The sequence below is a fragment of the Phaenicophaeus curvirostris genome, chromosome 8 (assembly GCF_032191515.1).
Source record: "Phaenicophaeus curvirostris isolate KB17595 chromosome 8, BPBGC_Pcur_1.0, whole genome shotgun sequence".
NCBI lineage: Eukaryota > Metazoa > Chordata > Aves > Cuculiformes > Cuculidae > Phaenicophaeus > Phaenicophaeus curvirostris.
This window is the reverse complement of record NC_091399.1, coordinates 17,479,451-17,499,809: the sequence shown is the minus strand read 5'-3', so window position 1 is coordinate 17,499,809 and position 20,359 is coordinate 17,479,451. Positions and strand designations below refer to the sequence as shown.

The window sequence follows — 20,359 nt, the reverse complement described above, 5'->3', positions numbered from 1 at the left end:
GGAGCCTTGTCTTTAAGAGTTGAGATCTAAATTGAATACTGATTTAAAATATCTCTAGTTACAGTACAATATAAATTTGTGTTGTAAACGTGACTTGACTTTTAAGCCCATTGGAACTGAAAAGACTTGTCAAACTGTAGCATTACATTAAATTAGATGTGGAAGAAAGAAACTTGTATGATGATATTGTCTCTTGACAGCATGAATTGAGCAAGGTGCGGCAAATCCGTTATTAGAAAGGGCTTGGAGTAAGGCTTTTCAATGATAGCGCAAAAAACCACTTGCATTTTCCCTCTCTTGATCTAACTTAAACTCTTGCAGGTTTTTAGGTTCAGAGAGAAATCTGTAAGTCAGAGTAATGTAAACCCTCATTTTCATTGCTATTTCCATGTATAAATCTGGGCTATAATGAAGCAGACTTACAGGATGGTTACCTGAAGAACCCTAATATAAAGTATTTTTGGTTGACTGGCTATTTCAGACCCACTTTTATGGTCCAAGAAATTCAGTGCTAGTAAATCAGGAGCTCACCAGCCAGAGTGCCAACTCATCTTCTATGTTCTAAAATGGGGGGAAAAAAAACATATAAGCAGCGTGCAAATTTTGTGCTTGTCTGTGTGTGTAAAGATGTTTTCGTAGTCCTAGAATAGAGAGAAGGAACACAGAGATGTTACCTTCGCATTCAAATGTTGTCATCGTTCACTTTCCAAAACGCGCACTTCTGTCTCCTAATGTTGGTAGCCCTGATTTAAAAGTTGTTAGTTGGCATGGTGGTGTTGGGCTTCATCTTAGACGTCTTTTCCAACTGTGATGATTCTGTGATGCTAAAAACAGCCAATAAAAAGTCAGTGTATCAGCAACCTATTAGTTGTGATACAAAAAATTCAATTCCCCTGGATAAAAAAAGGAAGGAGGAGTTCTTAGTTGTCTAAATGATAATTTAGACACAAACTGGAGGAGCAGCTGCCTTACTTCAGTAAATGTGAACTCTAAATTTCTGAGGAGGGTGAAGCATCTCTCCTGAGCCACCTTTTCAATATAGCCCTGATGCTAACAGTTGGGTGGTCGTTACTAGTGGTACATGAGCATACAGCCTGTGCAGTGCAAATTGAGTTCTCAGATCAGTTATAGAAATACCAGAAACTTCATCGGAGACTCTCTTTTCATACCCACATGGTACCAACTGCATTATTTTCTGTTGAAATGTCAGGGGCGTGAAAGAGACAAGAGTAAGTTAGTTCAAGTTATACAATATTAGTAAGTGATTTTGGGGCATGTTATCCCAGCAGTGTCCTTATACTGTTAACGTGTGGTCTTTATTCTTGTGTAGAAAGAAGAATGTAGCTGCTTAGTGTTGTCACAGTCTTCAAGGTGCTTCATGTGATGCAGGTAGAGCCTTGATTAGCAGGGAAAGGAGAACAAACTTAGTATTGATTTTTGTTTTAACTTCATTTCCCAGTGGCAAATGTAATATCATGCCGTGAAAACTCTTTGAACACTACGGTAAGCAGAGACAGTACAGCTTTTTTCTGAAATTTCCCAATAAAAATAGCCTAGGATAATGTGGATTTGTCTGCGTTGGCAATATCCCAGTCATTTGAAACTTAGGGTATGTGACCATAATAATCAAAATGGGATGCCTGTAGCTTAGTAACGTAAACAATGAACTGCTCTTTCCCAGACAATCTTTGCAATTCCAGTGAATTTCTATATGATTTTAGTGCAAATTGTGAGGTGTTCAGCATCTGGGAAAGTTTAGGTGCCTGGATTCACCCAGTAAGGTGATTGTCCTTGGATATACAAGTTGGATGTTTTCATATGCCAGGAAACAGCTGATTCTAAGAACTGAAAGTTCTAGGAAAACACAATTAGAACTTCGTTTTGAAAAATAGTCTTGGGAAAGACGGCAGTGAAAGTGTCTCTGAAAATAAAAAGCATTAGAGATGATGGAATTGTGTGTGAAATGTATATGGGGAAAGTATATCTGTAAGCAAAAAACTAAAATCTTGTGGAATATTTGATGTTTAAGAAATTATTTGCTTCTTTGTAATGTTAAAAAGATTTATTAATGATTCTGTAGCAGACAGTACTCACAAGTCTTTGGCATCCAAACCAGATTGTGTATTGGATGGATCCCACAACTGGATGTGTGCACTGACCTCTTTAAAAAGCTTCTTAAAAAGAAACCCGATAGCAGCATTTTATAAATGTACAAAGCAACCTGAGGCAGAAGAGAAGAAACCTTGTTTGTGTCACAGCTGCTGCACAGTTTACAATTGGTACCTTTAACTCACAGCCTCTCCCAGACAGAGCTGCTCTAACATGGGCAAATCTAGTGCATCAAATGACTTTTCATTTTCTCTACTTATAAGGAGTTCCCATTCGGCCTCTGCTTGCTGTGTGAGCAGCCTCCATGCTAAGAGGAGCTTTCCTTGAAGTCGGCTTAGCAGCTGCGCTCTAGCTTGATTATTTTTCCCTGTTTTCTGTAACTGGTAGCGTTGTGTCAAGCTCTTTCCCGGCTGTATTTGTGGCTCTGGGGAAGGGAGAGGTGAGATGAGGCACGCAGGGGAGGAGGGAGGATGAGTTGTGGCATCTTCTACACAACAGCTCCCACCCCCTCTTTGAAATCATCTACTTCCAGTTGTGGGATTTCTCTATAGATGACATTTTTCCTGATTTCTGTAAGCTTAGTTTTCTTTGACCTTTCTAGTTCCGTACAAGTCTCCCCGAGACATTCTGCAGTCATTATCACCTTTTTGGGTGGAGTTTATTTTTTTGTTTGGTTGGTTTTTGAAATAACTTTTAACATTGGTGCATATATGCTTGGGATAGAGCTCATGTAATTTTCCAATCGTATTGATTGTATGTGATTGTGCCCTGCAGAGGTATATTTAACAACAAATAAAAAGGATAGACTAGGTAATAAAGGAGACCACAAGATCTGTCGAGTCAGATTATGAACTATTTCTTGAATTTATTTAGGATCCTGGATAAGTGAAATTCCCTGTCTGCTCTTCTCATAAATCAGTGCGAAACAAAATGTTGTGAATTCTTTCAGTTTGAACTGGTTCTTTTCTTGCTTTTCTCCTTCAGGTTTCTTCCTTTCTTGCTTCTCTTTCCCCATTAAAATAATTCTTGAGCTTTTATGGGAATGGCTGAATCTGGGTTGATATTGTGGGTATTTATTGTTTGTAACTATCAAAACGTTTTTAATAGGAACTTATGAGAAGAATTCCATAAACTGAATTCTTTACAAATTCGGGGGTATTTTGAAGTCTTGTACATACAGGCCTGGTTGTGGGGGAGGAGTTCAGAGACTCACAAGGCGTTGAGATCCCTTTCCTGGAAAGGTTAGATGCTTCTCTGCCTTTTGGGAGAACTCTGAGATGACAAAAGAAGTAAAAAAAAAAGGGTTTGCTCTGTCCAACTCCCTGTGTCTTTACTCCTGCAATATACTTTTTAAACTTGAAAGGAAAGGCTTCTAGCCATGCCAAAGTGTAACAGAGTGGATTGAAGGAGGCTAAAGGATCCCGGGATCTGAAAGTCAGTATTTGTCTCCTTTGTTTCTCTTGTAGAACTATGGAGGCAGGAGTGTCACTTTGCATTAAAGAACAAGGAAGTGGAAACCTATTGTGTGTGCATGGGGGTTATATAGAAAAAGCCATATGTTGAAATGCTGTTCTTTTTCCCTTTTCACCTTGCTTTTCATCCTCCTAAAGCTGACTTGGCCTTGCCCTGCTTCCACATAGTGTCTAAGGATCCTTTGAGTTGCACATTCAACAGAAAATTACTTTAATGAGTGGGAAGGTGGTGATTCACTATTTGGTTTGTAAATAGATGGAAGTGTCTTCGAGGTCTTACCTGCTATTCTGTCAGCATTTATATTAAATGATAAATTAATGGAGAACACTTTGAAATATCTCTTATTTTCTGTTTGCGATAAATATGCATTCCTCCAGGTTTTGTATGAGGTCTAAGACTGGGTAAGACTGACGGGGTAAGGCTCTCCAGATCAAGGATGTGTTTGTTCTTTCCCAGGCTGGAGCATATGACGTGTCGCGTAGCAGAGAAGCCGTATGCCTCTGTTTGGGGGTCTGATCTATTCTCCTCTGACTCTACCCATAAGCCAAGTGACTCCTTACTGTGTTCAGGCTAACAAGAAAGGATATTCAGCTAGCAAAGTTGCTCAAAGAGAGTCTTCATATTTTAAAAAATAAAAAGCAGATAAAACCAGCCCCTTCAGAGCGAGGAGCAAGCAGCGTACTTCTAATGTTGAGCCTGGTTTTGAACTTGCTTTAAAGTGAGAGTAAGGTTTGCCCTGCAATCTGGTTTGGGGTTTTCCACTCCTTTTCCTGGGCTTCAGCAAGTCTGGCTGGCTATGAATCCGAGACAGGCTGAACATAGTCTTGTGTGGAGTAAGCTGCTGCTTTGCTTAATAACCATTCCTCCTTCTGTTCCAGGGAATGAACAGCATTCTGCCCTGGGAGTTCATGTGTGTGTTTATTATTTCTGTGATTACTTTTGAGCCCAGGCACTGTGGATCCAGTCCGAGGGGTGTGCTTTGCCCATCACGTCTGACTGTTCGACCCTCTCACGCTCCCACACAGTTGTATTTTCTTGCTGGATGGCTTGAAGCATGCAGTTCCTGTACAGGGAATTGTACTTGGTGGGCAACCCAGCAGAAAACTGCATGTTTCAGTTGGTGCTTCTTTTCTTTCCCTTTTTCCCACTATTCTAGGGGTGCAGGATGCTCAGGTACTCACTCATTTAGGAATTTAACACAAAATTGTATTTCTGCAGTGCTTGGCTTTTAAAGTGACCTGAAGTGCTATGGAGAGTCAGGTCCCTGTGGAAGGGAGCGGTGGCTGCTCTGCAGGAGAGCTCTGGGGAAACTTGGGGGTTTTGCCTACAGAAAAGAGAGGAGCCTGGGTTTAAGCGCATGGCAGGTGCTGCAAAATTTTTTGCCCTTTGGCCATAGATACCAGGATAAAAGGGAGCTGGAAAAGGTTAGCCCAGAACATAGGATTTCTTGATCCCATCTCACTCTGAGCACGAGTCCTCCACCCCGAGAGTTGTGTAAAACTCAACAGCACCCAAAGCACAACAGAACATACAAGAAATTGTTCCTGCTCCATGCTGGGGTGTTTTTAAGGTGTGTTTCTGGCTTATCCAAAACCAGGGCAGTTCTGAGGACAGTGCAAGCATGTTGAGAGAACAGATTGTCTCCCTGCTGCTGCGAGCCACTCCTCCCTCTGAGAAGCAGAGCGTGAAGCCTGCGGTGGGGGCAGGCAGTGATGTGCCATGCTGCGTGGCTCTGCTGGCACGTGGGAATGGCAGCAGCACCCCGAGGTGAAAGGGGGGGGTTCCTTTCTGGGCTGGGATGGCCTGAGCTGTTTCTGTAACCTCCTTCCCATCAGCTGTGAACTCAGTCTCCCCATCTTGCCCTTGGTCACCAGGTTTAGAACTTTATGCTCAGTGGCTTTGAGCGGCAGGTCCGTGCTTTGGGTCTGTGAACAGCAGCTTTGGGAGAAAACCAGTTTCTCCCCTAAAGCCAACAAGGCAGCTGATGATTTGTATTAATGCACTTGTCATTTTGGGTGCTTCCTTAGGTAGAGCCCTGCCTGGGTGCGAGTGCTGTGTGGCTGCTTTGAGAGGAGCTGGCAGTAAATTGCTGCACTTGAAAAAATGTGTTTATCAGCCACCCTGAAGGGCACAGCTTGGGCAGCTTACAGATCCCTTCAGCCTTATGGTGTCAGTTCTGGAATTTCACCTCACTGTTAGTAGGGCTGCCGCCAGTAAAGAAAGTTTCTATGCTCAGTTCTGGGAGTTTGGCCTCTTTTACAGTGAGGTGAACGTGCAGTTACAGCGCCAGTGTGCTTGTTACACTGGTACAAGATCATTCCCATTAGCTCAAGCTATATGGGATGTGCAAAATGCTGTAGGTGTTTGCTGTTGTTTTACTGCATTGAACTCCCTCTGAGCATCAGGTAAAGGGAAACCTGTGCTCCGATGTCTGCCAGCTCCCTGTGGGGTGTGGAGGATCCCTTATCCCCCCACAAAGACTCTCAGACCTGCAAACACATGAATTACCTTGGGAAATTAAACCAGCAGCCGCTCAGAGCAGCAAGGTACGGTGCACGAGTCTGCCCTTATGGAAGATGTTTCCCTTTCTGAGGCTGATTGTGAATATCCAACCCGTGGGTTGCTCCCCGACAGGTGCTGCGGGGTGACCTGCTCTGCGCTCAGCAGAGAGCAGCTCTGAGGAGCAGGCGGTCCTGTGTGCAGCTGGGCAGTGTGTAGCTTTCGTGCTTGTTTAGATGACCATCTCCCCAATTGTAGAACTGGCAGGAGAGCAAAAATGCTGTTATGGTGAGGAGAGACGGGTTTTGAGTCACACTTGTGGCCCTAGGCTATGGAGAGACCCACGAAAGCAAAGTTGGGTCCAGAGGGTGTCGTCCTGCCTTTCACGTGCATTTATTACCACAATCTCCCATTTTTATTCTGGCCCTTACTGGTACAGTGAGGGCTTTTACTTTCCCCTAGACCAGTTTGCAGCTGCATTTTCCATTAAGATCCGGGCTCTTACTGAGGCCAGTAACAGCAGCTTTAGCCCCGTGGAGCCAGCCAGCGCCTGGGGTTTGGTGTTCAGGAGGCGATGCTGCTGGGTTTGTAGAGCAACTGCATCCTAGACCAGAAATTGTGTTGCTTCAGGGCTGGAAGCAGGGGGAGGCGCCACTAATCTGTGGCTTTCCTGTTGTGTGACTGAAAAGGTGAGTGTATTTAGGAGGGGGACAGACTGGAAACTGCAGAGCGTTAAGCGGGGTGGTTTCTCCTGAGTTGTGTCTGTTTGGGAAATGGGATGGCGAGGCTTGGGGCAGAGGGAAACAATTTTGCTGAGCTACAAGATACTAAAGTGAGATTTACAAATATGCTAGATCATTGCATTTTTACTTGACCTCTTGGAGTCTTTGGGGTTTTGTTCTGGTACAAGCAGTTAATTTTCCGTTGGCAGGAACTAAAGGAATCTGGCACTTGCGTGGGGGTAGATGGTCGAACTTTCCCTTGTCAGATTGAACTTTAAAACCTCTTTTAAAGTAAGCATTGATTTATTTTTTTTTCCCTGCTCTTTGCTTAACCTTCTGCAGCTGGTCATCAGCCTTTGGCCTCAGCAGCCTACCCTCCTCCCACCCTCCCCTGCTTTCGTCTCTGCTCTGCTTGAGCACAGAAATCCCCTGGGGAAAGGCTTGGGACTGGTTTGGGCTCAAGCGAGGCTGCTTGTCCTCTTATGGACTCGAATTTACATCCTAAAAGCAGAAGGTTGGAGGCACGGGGCAGGTAAGAGAAACCAATTCCATTAATATGTCATTGTTAATTAACTCCTTGTCACAGATTCTTTTTCCATTTGTAGGAGCCCTTGAATTTTAGCTGCTGCCAGAGTGCTCTTTAGCTCTGGGCATGGACCTGAGGAGCTGTTTCAAGAGGGTGCTCCTATCCCAGCTCTCACCAGTGCTTTGCTTCTGCACAGCTCTCTTAAGTGTCACGCTTAACTTTTATCCCCGACCTGCAGGAATGCTTCATGCTGTGGATAGCAATCCATAAGGTCTGGTTGTCCCGAGTAATCACTGATCTCTTGCCCAGCTGCAAAAGAGCTGATTTGCTTTGCTGGGGCCTGGGGAGGAATGGGAAGGCTAGTCTGAAGATCCTAAGTCAATCTTGAAATGGTTTGAGCTCCTCAACATTTTCTGGGCTCTGTAGCACCCTCGGTGCTGTGGGACATTCCAGCTGCCATAGGTAGCACTGGTAGGTTTGGTAGGGTGGTTGCTGGAGGACAAGCTGTGAATCAGCAACTTCTTTCTTGGCTCTCTACGCTTCTCACAGGGGTGAAGCAGAGGAAAAGAGCCCTTCCTGACTTCCACATTCTTCCTTGCCAGTAGCCCCTTTCAGACAGTGATGATGTGCTTTCAGGATCCTTCCAGTGAAAGCAGGTGACAGAGTGCGTGGCATTGCTGCAGTGGAAAAGAGAGTGTTTAAGAGCTGAGGGGGAGCAGGAGTGCTTTTTTAGTGGAGAGCTGGCTTAAGAAACAGTGAGGGCTCTTGCTTTAAAGGGCAGCTGTTGCCTTTCGGGGTGGTAGTTGGCCACAGGTCTCTCATCTCCCCTCTTGCAGGAAATGCTGGGTAAATGGGTATGTCAGGGGCTGAGAAGTCTGATTTAAGGTGTTAGTGTGAAGTCCTGTATCCTCTCTGAGTTGATGGAGTCAGGACTTTGCTGTGAAGCAGAAACAGGGAGCGTTTCCTACTTAATCAGGAAAGGATGAAGATGGGTTCTCCCCTCTCTTCTGCTTTGGGTTTTAAATGTGAGATCAGCAGGGCTTTGTGTGGCGGCAGACGCTACAATCTGTCTGTCGACAGAAGCAAGTGGTTGTGCTTGCACAACACCCGTGTGTGGAGATGTGTGCGCCTGGCTTGTTGTTGGCTCATTTTCCCCATAGGAGTGAAAGGTTTGGAAGAGCAGCGCTTACTCCAATACTTCAAATTGTCTCAATATTTTCTCTTTCTCCCTGCCCTGGGTGTTTCTTTTTGTCGTTGTATTTGGTCAACTTCTCTCCCCTTGTGGTTTTTTTTGCCCTTTGTGGTGTCGTGTCTATCCTAAGCCTTCAGAAAGATCATCTGTTTGTTGTTACTACCCAGAGCAGTGCCCGTGACCGTGCCAGTACCTCTTGTTTCCCGCGTTCTCTTGCGGTTGCTATGCTATCAGCATATGTTAGAGGGGGCCCCACAGGGCTCAAGATGATCTTCGTGCCAAATGAGGTCATTTCTGCCTTTGCTGGGAAACTGGAGCTGAGATGAAGTCGTTGCCCAAGAGCCCGAGGAGGGCATTGTGAAGGAAGCTAGAGGTCTCTTGCATCCCAGCTTGGTCCTTGAGCAGCTCCCGTTTTCGTCCTTCCAGGTGCAGGGAGGTGACCGGTGCGCAATGTCGCACTCGGGCGACAGCGCTTTGTAGCTCCGGCCACGAGTACGTGGCAGCAGGCAGAGTCCTGCCCAAGCCAGATATCTCTCCGAGAGCCTCGCACGGTGAGCAAGCCCTGGGCGGGCTGCCAGCCCTTCCCAGTGGTTGTTGCCCGAGCTGTTGTGGCTGCGGTCCGTGAGCTTCCTCCCACAGGGTGTGTGAACAAACCCGACAGAGTCAAGCAAAGGGCATCTCCAAACCGCAGCGCGCAGGGAATCGTGTGCACCACTTAATCAGCCTGGGGTGTGATGGGGCCTGGCTGCCTGAGCTGATGCGGCTGCTTTAGCAGAGGGGGGAAATAAAAACTCCCTCTGCCTTGCCAGGTGGCTTTCCAAGCTCTGCTCTTTCTGGGCCCTGGTCACTGACAGCAGGAACCAGCGATGGTTTGCGCTCAGGTGGTTTGAACTTCAGGGCAGCAGCAGCTGTGATGCACAAGTTCCACCACGTACTCTTGTAAAATACACTTCCTAGAGATTGAAGGTGAACAGTCCGTGGAGGGAGCAGCTCCCCTGGAAACCTCTTTGTTATCACCCCTCTTCTCTGCTGTAGTGTTCCTGCATCAGTAGCTTAAATAGTGAAAAGCTGAGGTGGGCCTGAGAGGATGGGCTGAGAGGGACAGAGGAGCCCAGGGAAGGGAGAAGAGAGACCCGGAAAACTAGGGGATTGTCACAATAAAAAAAGGGGAGGAAACAGTTAAAACCATTTTGTCCAAGACCAACTGGTCTGTGGCACTGGGGGTGCCCATGGGGAAGACGACTGGGATTTGCACAGAAGCTAAAAGGCACCCAGAGTGCCGATGGGAGCAGTGGGGTGGCTGTGGAAACGCTGCACGGGGGGGTCCCTCACAATAGCCACCTCGGCTGGCCGATGGGCAGGTCTCAGAAGTTCAAACCAGATGGTTTTGTACAGACCTGTCAGGGCTGAGCCTGCAAGAGGGCACTTGGGGCCCTGGGAAAGCGCTACTTGCAGTGTATTTTTTCTAACAGCGGCACATGCTTGTCCTGCAGTGGAGTCAGTCTGTCCTCCTGGTTTGTCCTGCAGAATCAGAACAAGAGGATGTTCGGAGCACAGTGTGGGGCTCCTGTCACTCTGCTGTTGGCTGAAGAAAACTGACGTGGGTTTTCTGGGCAGGCAAGGGTGTTTGAGCTCTCTCTTTCTGGTTCCAGGACAATGCTTCTCTTCGTGGTGTGTCTCTTCAGTGTCTGGGGCCTGGCTGTCCCCGAGCCCTATGTTGTGGAGGACATCTGCACTGCAAAGCCGCGTGACATCCCAGTGAATCCCATCTGCATCTATCGCAGCCCTGAGAAGAAGCCCCAGGAGGGCGAGGGGCAAGAACCAGCAAAGAGCAAGCTCCCGGAATCTACAAACCCCCGGGTCTGGGAGCTGTCAAAGGCCAACTCGCGCTTTGCTGTTGTCTTCTACAAGTACCTGGCTGACTCCAAGGACAATGGGGAAAACATCTTCATGTCGCCCCTCAGCATTTCTACAGCCTTTGCCATGACCAAGCTCGGGGCTTGTGGCAGCACCCTCCAGCAGCTCATGGAGGTTGGTGGACTTCCCTTCACCCTTTCCCTTGTCCTTGTAGCCACCACCAGGGCCTGTGTGACAGCGAAGGGGAGAGCGGCAACTGCTGCTAAAAGGGCTCTCTGTCTCGGGATGGCTTCCTGGCCTTGGAAGGGAGACCAAGCCCTGGGAAGGACATACCAGGCTGCTTCTCTGTGCCTTTGTTTAGATCCCAACTCTCCTTTGAGCCCTGTTTGGATCAAGTAGATTTTGTGGGTTTGGAGGGTTAGTTTCCATATGGAGGAAAGGAAGCCCATTTGGAGGAAGCCCGTTTGGAAGAGGAGGGAAGGGAACGGGAACAGTTTGTTTCTCACAGACTGGGCAGGTGTGTAGCTGAGGGGCAGCTAAGCCGTTCCCTTGGCAAAAAGCAGGAAAAGGCACGATATCAAGTCCCCCTTCTCTCTTCCTTTGGCACAAAAATAAAATGCATGGCACGCCGTCCGGTCTACCTGGCTTCCAGGTCCCTGCCACCCCATGGTTGTGCAGGAATATCAGTTACTTCTTGAGGGCCTCCTTGCAGTCATTTCAAGGGAAGTCTGAGCGCTCAGCCAGGAATAAAGGACTTCCATCTGCTTGTGTTGGACAGTATTTCAGCAGCACAGGAAGGGCCTGAACTCCCAAAGCGTGGGAGCTTTTATGCAGGGAGCCTCTCTCTCCAGCTGTGGCTCCTAAACTCAGAGCTGGACTGAGAGGTAATCCAGAGTGCTGGCTTTTCTGTGGGGCCTGTTGACTCTCTGCCTGCCCAAGCCCTTCGCTCGCTGTCAGACCTGCTTGCGTGATGGCAGTGAGGGCACTTGTCTGCCACAGGGGGTTTGGTACGGCACGTACCTCCCTTGCAGATGGGAAAGTCCAGTCCAGAGAGGTCTTCCTCCCTGGGACAAGGAGGTGTGACTCAAATTTTTGTTGTCCCACTGCTGCTGCCATCATGGATCCTGCCTCTGGAGTAAGTCAGGCTGGGGTCACCTGTCCTCTTCCACGCAGTTTGGGCAGAGTATGGCAGGGAACCACGTCTCCCAATGCCTTCACTCATCCCCTTCCTCCTGGAAGAGCAGGGGACATCCTGGAAGGGGACCCTACTCTTCCTAAGCCACCTGGGATGCAGAGATGCACTCCTAATTCCCCCTTTTCCATATGAAAGGGCCAGTAACCCCTTGGCCTCATAGGAAATGGGGCCAGAGATCCCGAATGTTTGTGTGGAGAAAAGGTGCTACAGGCTTTTCTGTGCTTTTAAGCTCCACGGTTGTGTGGCAGCAGGCAAATCATAACTTCTTCCAGCTAGGAGCAGATAAGAAAAAATTCACTGTGCTGCAGGAATCCACCCTCAAACTGATTGCTCCATGGTCCCATTCCCTGCCAAAAGTAGATAAGAGGTACCAGAATGACTCAACAGGCTGTGAGGAGTTAGTTCTTCTGGGAAGGAGCAGCCTTTGGCATCATCACAGGAGGGTTTAGCATGAAGATTGTGAGTCCTCCTGTGACCTGCGCTGACCCGAGAGCTGCTCCTGTGCCCCGTTGGCGCGATGCTCATCTCATTACACATCCGAGATGGACACATGCCAAGTGGTGCACCTTCCCCTGGCAGCTGGGGCTGTGGAATTGGGTGTGGAACAGAGGGGGATCCGGGCAGGTGCCCTGTGGGGGGCTCTAGGGAAAGGACTTCAGTGAGCGAGAGCTGGAGTTTCCCCTTGGGTGAGGTGCTGGGTCAAAGACAGAAGCTGGGACCAGTCAGATGTGGAGTATGGAGAGCGGGGAAGCCAGAGTTCAAAAAAAGGAGCAGTTCCTCTGTGTGCTTGCAGTGCGTCATCCTGCATTTGGGACTCCAGAACGGAATCTCGGGCTGGTGATGTGTTGCTCTTACATAGATTTGGGTTCCAAATCAAACCTGGAGGGTGCAGCTCTGAGGACTTGCAGATTTCTCTGCGCCGCGGTTGAGGCTGTCGAGCAGCATCAGAGGCTGTAGCCCCGCTTGCTGTGGGGCCAGGAGCTGCAGGAGCACAAGAGCCTGCTCACGGGTTCCTTCTCACTGTTTGGCTCCTCCAGGTCTTCCAATTTGACACCATCTCAGCGAAGACATCTGATCAGATCCACTTCTTCTTTGCCAAGCTGAACTGCCGGCTTTACAAGAAAGCAAACAAATCCTCAGAGCTGGTATCAGCCAACCGCCTCTTTGGGGAGAAATCCTTGGTCTTTAATGAGACTTACCAGAACATCAGTGAAATCGTTTATGGAGCCAAACTCTGGCCCTTGAACTTCAAGGTGAGTTTGAACTATTTGGGATTTTTCTTTTTGTTCGTTGTCCTTCTGCTTTTGCAGCATCCTTATCTTTTGCCCACAGGGAGTGCCCTGGGGTGTGGGACATCAGTGAAGGCAGGAGGGAGCACGGGAGCACCTCCTGTCCCAGCCAACCTTAACCTCTGTCCCTCTCCAGCTTCTATCTCTAGACACTGCGGCACGATGCTGGGAACAGAGCACACACACAGATGCCCTGTCTCCAGCAGAAGGGATGCAAAGAGGTGTTGAAAACCCTTGACTTAACCTTTTTTTGGTCTTTCCCTTCAGGAGAAGCCAGAGCTTTCCAGGAAGATCATTAATGACTGGGTGGCTAATAAGACAGAGAAGCGCATTACGGAAGTGATCCCAGAAAGGGGTATCGACGATCTCACTGTCTTGGTCCTGGTCAACACCATTTATTTTAAGGTACGGCCAACAAAACTGGGGGAGCGCCTGCTTCCCTGGGGCAAAACCACACTCATGCTTGTCTCTCCTCCCCGTCTCCCTCTTAGGGGCACTGGAAATCGCAGTTCCCAGCTCCAAACACAAAACTGGATTCGTTTCATAAAGCCAATGGCAAGACCTGCAAAGTCCCAATCATGTACCAAGAGTCCAAATTCCACCATGCATACATCCCCCAGGACAAGGTCCAGGTGCTGGAGCTGCCTTACAAAGGGGACGACATCACGATGGTGCTGGTCCTGCCCAACGCTGGGACGTCGCTGGTGGAGGTGGAGCGCAACCTGACATCGGAGAAGCTGCAGGACTGGATAGACTCCATGACGGAGGTGTCTCTCTTCGTCTACCTCCCTCGCTTCCGTGTCGAGGACAGCTTCAGTGTCAAGGAGAAGCTGAGAAAAATGGGACTGGAACATCTCTTTAGCCCAGAAAATGCCAGACTCCCAGGTCAGATGTAGAGATGGGGTGGTGCAGGGAAGAGGGTGAAGGGTAACTGTCTCTCTAGGGTGCTGGGGCAGTAAGAGCAGCAGCACGGGAGGAAGCAGAACATAGAAAGTGTTCAGATGTTCCTGCAGTCAATGGTGGGCTCTGGGGTAAAGTCCTGTCATGGACACGCAGCCCTGCTCTGCTCGAAGGACGTGGAAGTTAAGCGATCAGTTGCTGCTGGTGGGAGATGTTTTCTATCGGGGCAGACCTGCCTTCTGCTTGAACACAGGCCAGGAAGGATGGAAGCATGTTCTCTCTCGAGGTGTGATCTAAAACCAGAGTCCTAACTGTCTCCATTTTGTACGTCAGGTATTATCGCAGAGGGACGCACAGACCTGTATGTATCCGAGGCCTTCCACAAAGCCTTCCTCGAGGTAAGCCTTGTTTTGCCCCAGGTGTCTTCCTCTTTGCTTCTGAAAGCATGAAGCATTAAAAGACAAAACGGTTCTGAACCCGTGGTGTTCACTTCCTCAGCCATCTGGGGCTTGGGGGCAGCTGGGAGCTTGGCACCCACCTTCTGTGGAGAAGGAGGGCGAGCCCTTGACATACTGCTTAACACCTGCGTCCTAATCCAATTTCTTTTTTGGTTGGTAGGTGAATGAAGAAGGCAGCGAGGCATCAGCTGCCACTGCGGTCACCATCTCTGGCCGGTCCTTCCCCATGAACAGAATAATCTTCAACGCCAACAGGCCCTTCCTGCTTTTCATCCGGGAAGCCGCCCTCAACACCATCATCTTCATGGGCAGAATAGCTGATCCTTGCTCCTAAAGGGGCTGGCAGGGCCTTGCTTCTCCCTCCGCTGCCTCTCGAGAAGGGGCAGTAGGATACGGCCACAAAACCTGGGGTGGTTGGTCTCAGGGTTTGGTGCAAGATGCGGGGAGGGCCTGTGTCCCACCGGGCTGCTCCCGCTCCTCCTCGCTGTCGGGTGAGAGGGCTCAGAGGGCACCTGCTCCATCCTTCATTTAAAGGGAAGCTGATTTTTTTGCAGCTCCAGTGTTTTTGTGGCACCTAAACCCGAGTCCAGCATGGCTGTCATTGTTCTATCCAATCTCTCCTCCCTTTCGGGCCTCAAACTGTAGCTCTGGTCCCCTGGTTCATTAAAAACCTGTCGATCTGTGTGTAACAACCTGATCTTTGGGTAGTTTTCACTAAGTCACTCCTTGGCCTTATCTAAACTTCCCTTTTTCAAACGCGGGCCCTTCCCTGCTGCGATCCCCGCTCCCCACGGAGCAACCCCACGCTGGAGTGATCAGTGGAACAGCAGCAGCCTAATAGCATGGGCTGCCTGGGCTAGAAACATCTGCATACAGCTGTGGCAGGAACAGCTGGAGGGTGGGAGAGCTGCTGAACATCAGAGCCCTGCCTGCCACCAGCTCTGGCATGTCCGGCACAGCCAGTGGCTGAGCAATCGCTCAGGAAAGAAAGCCTCGTGGAACCGACGCTGTGGACTTGTCCTTTGAGCAGTGAGAGTTCAACCAGATCCAGGTTAAAAGCAGGGCTGCGTACGAACCGGGACAGTGCCGGGGAACACCCAGAACTCCACTAACAGCTGTGAATTCACCTGCAAGTTTGCTCCCCGCGCTGCAGGGTCCTGGCCTGCTGCCATGCCACACGCGCTCTGCCCTCATGGCCTCGCGAGGTGACCCCACTGCTGTAGGACCAGAGCTGCCTTCGAGAAGCAGATGTGGTGCGATAGCTCTTGGAAACGGAAAGGGCATCAGTATTGGGTGCTGGTGGCGCTCCCCAGCACACGCTTCACTCCAGCTTTGGTAGGACCAGTGGAACATCTGCCTTTCCAAAGGCCTCCTCCCCGCAGCGATTGCCGCAGCAAGCCGGCCGATGAGGGAGTTGACTTGGAATAAGCCTGTTGTGCTACGAAAAAGCGTTTGGTTGCTCTGCCTCCAGCTTTGACAGCAGCAAGGTCTGAGCACCTGGCTTCACGGTGGGGATGGCGAGAGACCTCCAGCCATCAGTCCCTACGTGTGAGCACACTTACCCACGCCTGCCTCGAGCCGCCCCTCTGAAAGCAGCCCCGCGTGCCCCTGCTTTGGGCCCTGCACTAAAAAGGGAGCATTTTGGAGATGACGAAGAGTTCAGAAAGCCAAGCAGCTCTTCTCCTCCCTCTCCTACTCTGGTTTTTTTTTTTGCTGGATCCTGTCTCCATTCACTCGCCTCAGTGTGTGGCTCCAGAAAGCCACGATCTCCTCCTCTGCTCTGGAGGCTGCAGGAAGAGGGGGGCTCCAACCCAACCAACGCTCCAAAAGGAACGGGGCCTGGTGCCTTCTCCACCTGGTGAGACCAAAAAAGGGCTGAGCCTGCAGAAAGGGCGAGGCAAAAATGCTAGGGAGAGCGGCTACAAGGTGCGACCCGGCAGCTACAAGACACAGACAAAGAGCTGAGTATTAAACCATTTAATTCTCAAACCACTCACATGCATAATGTTCTTTTACACAGTGTTAAAAGAAAGAAGAAAATGCGATTTGTTTTTTTTTTTTTTAATACAAACAGAATTTCAAGTATACATTTATAGAATTTTCAAGGTTTCCTACCCAAGTTGCTAAGTTTTCGTTCACATTGTTCTTAAAGCTGTCCAACGAGAGCGCTTTTGTGACATTTCGATGCAATTGTACAGTCCCCTCTACCTTGGCTCGATTTTCTCCCCCTTCCCCAGTGCCGGTTCTCCTCCTCCCCTCGCCTGCCCCCTCCAGCAGCCCCGGAGGCTCCTCCAAAGAGCTTCCAGCTGCAAGAGGGAGAAGAAAGCGGTGGGGAAGGAGCAGCTTGGGACCGGCTCGTCCCACCGCTGACCAACAGTCGGAAATCCACAATTCCAGGCAGCAGGCTCCCACCTCAGCCCACCGCACACCTGCGGGAACACTGACCTTCCGTTTGGAAATAAGGATTGCAACCAAAAATACACTTAATAATAACGATAAAACCAGAATAATTAGTACAGCAGGAAATTTCTGAACTGTGAAAGTAAGTCTTGAGGGTTAGGACAGCTGCCCTAAACGGTTTGGATTTATGGGTCAACAGTTGAAGGCGACGGCACGATGCTGCTTACAAACGGTGACTCTGCAAACCAGCTCAGAGCAGAATCGCTGTGGGACAGACAAACTTGGACTTGAAAAGAAAATACAATACTGCACTGACGAGGGCTCCGTAGCCACAGTACGAAACCCGGCCCCAGCAACACCTTCTCCTGGCTCTACTCGCCCAGCTCCGCTCGTGCTGGGCCAGCTGCTGCGCGGTACCTTCTGCCCTACAGCCAGGGGCTTCCCAGCGGCTTTCCGCGCAAGGGTAGGTTTTCCTTGACCCAATTCAAAGCATTCCAAGCAGCCAGCGTGCGCCAGCCCTGCGAGTGCTCCAGCGTGGCTGGGCTGAGCCGGCTCGGGGCCACGAGGGCTGCCGGAGCGGGAGGTAGAGCTGCGGGAGGCTCGGGGCTGGCGAGGTGGCTCCCTCCTGCACGGCCGGGTCCAAAGCCAGCGGCAGCCGCGCTCCCTGGACGATTTAAAGTGCATTTCTGCAGGAAAGGGTTTGTCTTTTTTTTTTTTTGTCTTTTTTTTTTTTTTTTTTTTTTTTTTAGAGGAACCTATTAAAGTGCTGTTCTAGTTTGGAAAGGGACTCTGCTTAGAAAAAATGGCACCTTTTCACACGTGAGATCTGCTCTCCCCGTGTGTGTTTGTGTGTGTAGACATAGAAATTTGCAGAGTCAGATCTGCTGAGTAGTGAACAACGTATAAAAGCGTTTGTTATTTTATCTTATTGCTTTTTTTACTGTTGCCTGCTCCTCGGAGGGAGGAGGGAGATGGATTCTCCTCTCACCTTCCACACCATTACCTAATTTCCCAGTGCAGGAAGCGGAGCCCACGGTCTCGCAGCTCCGGCAGCTGCTTTTGGCCCACGGGCCAGTTTGCTAGGACACAACACGAGAATTAACGCATCCACGCTGACCTGTCGCAGCCCCGGAGTGAACCTGCGAGGCTCACAGTAAGAAACTCTGGCAAAGAGGGGTGGGGGGAACCCCGCGAGGCTCCCCTGCTCCTGCCAGATGCCATTTTCAGAGTCACTTTACAGAGCAGACCTGCATTTCTGAAACACAGAGGTAAGGAAAACAAATCTGGTTTAAGTGATAGCTTTGCTGCTAGAGTGTGTAGTGCGGTAACCTCAGCACTCTGAGAGAGAGAGGTAGTTACTGTCCTGTGAATCTTCTGCTGCTCAACGCAACTAAACTTCTGGAGTAATTGCTCAAAAAAAAAAAAAAAAAAAAAAAGAAGGAAAAATCCTGTGCTCTTTATTAAAAGTTTTCCCCTTGAAACCTTTCTGTTGAAGACACACCTTGCGATTCCCTCTAAGAGGCTTTTCTATTGTAGAAATTGATTGTCAGTTTAGTTATGAAATCAAATTTCATCAGCAAATTGCTCTACGAAGCCACTTCCATCGTTAGCTCTAGCGTCACTCCCCAAGGAAGTGCTCGCCCTCAGCTCCCGCTGCGCTTACTGCTCAGCCTCGCCCGCTGCGGCGTCGCCGATCAGCCTTTTGTGCTCGGAGCAGTTTTAATTGAGACGATTAATAAGAGCTACTCCTGTCACATTCACAGTGTTGCACGGGGAAGGAGGGGGTGACCCCAGGGGAAAGGAGGGATGGGTGGGGGACAACCGGGGCACAGCTCCTGGGAGCTTCAGCTAGTGTTCATGATACCGGAGGCGCAGGGAAACGGCATCTCTCACCTTTTGGGACACAAGCAGTGCTCTGAGTCGCCTGCTTCCATTTCTGCGAGCCAACCCCTGCCTCTGCCTTCTCTCGTCCTCTGCCCGTTCCCCCTGAGAGCTGGGATACAGGGTGAGGAAGGCGCTGCTGTGGGAACACCCACCTGCATCTTGTTCTCTTCCTAATTCAGCTTCTTAAAGAGCTTATTGAGAAAACTCCCACTAAGAAGGATTCCTCGCACGCCCCTTGACTTGTCCTGCCTGTCAGCGTTTTCACGTACACCAACACAAAAGAAACATGCGTTACTTGAATGACGCCGCTCCCTTTTTGCTTCATTTCTCATGGTCACTTGCCCTGGAAGCTGCTGCACATCAGCTTTCTGCCCAGGCAGGAACTTCTGGGAGCCAAAAGGAATTAGACTTAAGCCAAGGGTATTAAACCAATGTGCTCCAGGTCACAAATTCACCCATAATGCAGGTCAGCTGCATCCCTCGACAGCATCGGCCTGGCTCTGGACACCCTTGCGGGAGGTACCTGCATCTCTATCAGAGCTCCAGTCTGCTCTGAGCCTGCAAACCGTGGCAGCCGCTGTGAACAAACATCCTCATCTTCTCACAGAGCAAACCTACGAGTGACTCTGCTGGACGGCAGCGTGGGCAGGGGCAGCCGCCAGGGTGACGAGGCTTCACCCCTCTTGCCCAAACCGCCGCTGCCGGGGGGAGAACAGCCTCTGGCAGCACAGCCGCCAGGACCCAGAGCACCTTCCTCCTCCCCGCCCGCCCTCGTCTCTTGAAGCCGAGAGCTGCGTTCAGTTACCAACTCGCTGCAACGGAGTGTGACACAAAAGCTTCACAGTGACCCAGGGTTCCTTTAGACGCATCAACTCTACGAAGGCAACACCACGGGCATGCAAACTCCCCCATCGGAGCAGCGCCCTGGCTCCCAGACAAAACTCTCAGAGTCAGGACACGGCGTGTGGATGTGACCAAACGTGGAACCAGGGAAGCAACAGCAATAGATTAAAACTAATCACCAAGAAGTTTCTCAGCTGTGGTTTCTGACTCCTCCCCTCACCCCAGACTGAGTGACTTCAATTGTACTTTTCTCCTTCTATGCTGCGTTCTCCGTTTCACCCCTACAGTTAAACTAAACAACCTGGCTTCGTTTTATCATTTCTAATTAGTTTCACAGTTTCACAGCCAACGGTACTGGGTCGGACTGCACGGGTAATGGGAAGGGTTAAATAAATAACCTTCACTGCAATGTAATGGTAAGGAAGACGTTCACCCACAGCTCTGAGGGGAGGAGGGTTGAGCACATCAACAGAAACTCCATAACGCTGGAGGTTTAACGCAGCCGCCCGTAAATACTGGACTGATCTATTTTTTTGCAGTACAGCTTTAGATAACTGCGGTAAGATAATAAACGGGGATATGTCAGATTAAACAAGGACCTCACACAGCAGTATTTAAAAGATACCTGAATACATTTCAAAAGCTTAACTGATATGAACTGGGAAGCCCATTAGAGCTGCCCGTTTTTACATGATAATACTAATAAAAAGGTAACAAAACCAGAGGTCGGCAGAGCCTAACAGAAACAGGAATGCAGAGGCTGCACTCAAGCACAGGGAGCAGCTGGGCTTCTCCCCACACCGTGGCAGGCAAGGTGCTGTTTCATGGATTCATCACTGATAAATGAACAGAATCATCACTGGCAATGCAAAGGTTGGATAAGAATAGCCCTTGTTTTGCGTTACGTGGCACAGCGTGCAGCAGGGCAATATTTCATATTGCAGGGGAGCGATGGAGACACTCAGAATATGGGAGAGAAGCCTCTGGGCACCAGCGCTGCCACCCCCTCCAA

The 20,359-nt window shown here is 49.5% G+C and overlaps 1 protein-coding gene across 1 annotated transcript in view; it reads left to right on the top strand.

Moving 5' to 3' along the window:
- RC3H1 (ring finger and CCCH-type domains 1) overlaps positions 1–14,924 on the top strand; it is a 56,233-nt gene extending 41,309 nt beyond the window's left edge. The window contains exons 20-25 of the mRNA XM_069862607.1: positions 10,174–10,552; positions 12,611–12,826; positions 13,130–13,267; positions 13,354–13,747; positions 14,096–14,160; positions 14,381–14,924. Of these exons, the coding sequence (XP_069718708.1) occupies positions 10,174–10,552; positions 12,611–12,826; positions 13,130–13,267; positions 13,354–13,747; positions 14,096–14,160; positions 14,381–14,554 (1,366 nt within the window). The 3' untranslated portion in view covers positions 14,555–14,924. The remainder of the gene's footprint in view (positions 1–10,173; positions 10,553–12,610; positions 12,827–13,129; positions 13,268–13,353; positions 13,748–14,095; positions 14,161–14,380) is intronic.
- Positions 14,925–20,359: the final 5,435 nt, after the last annotated feature.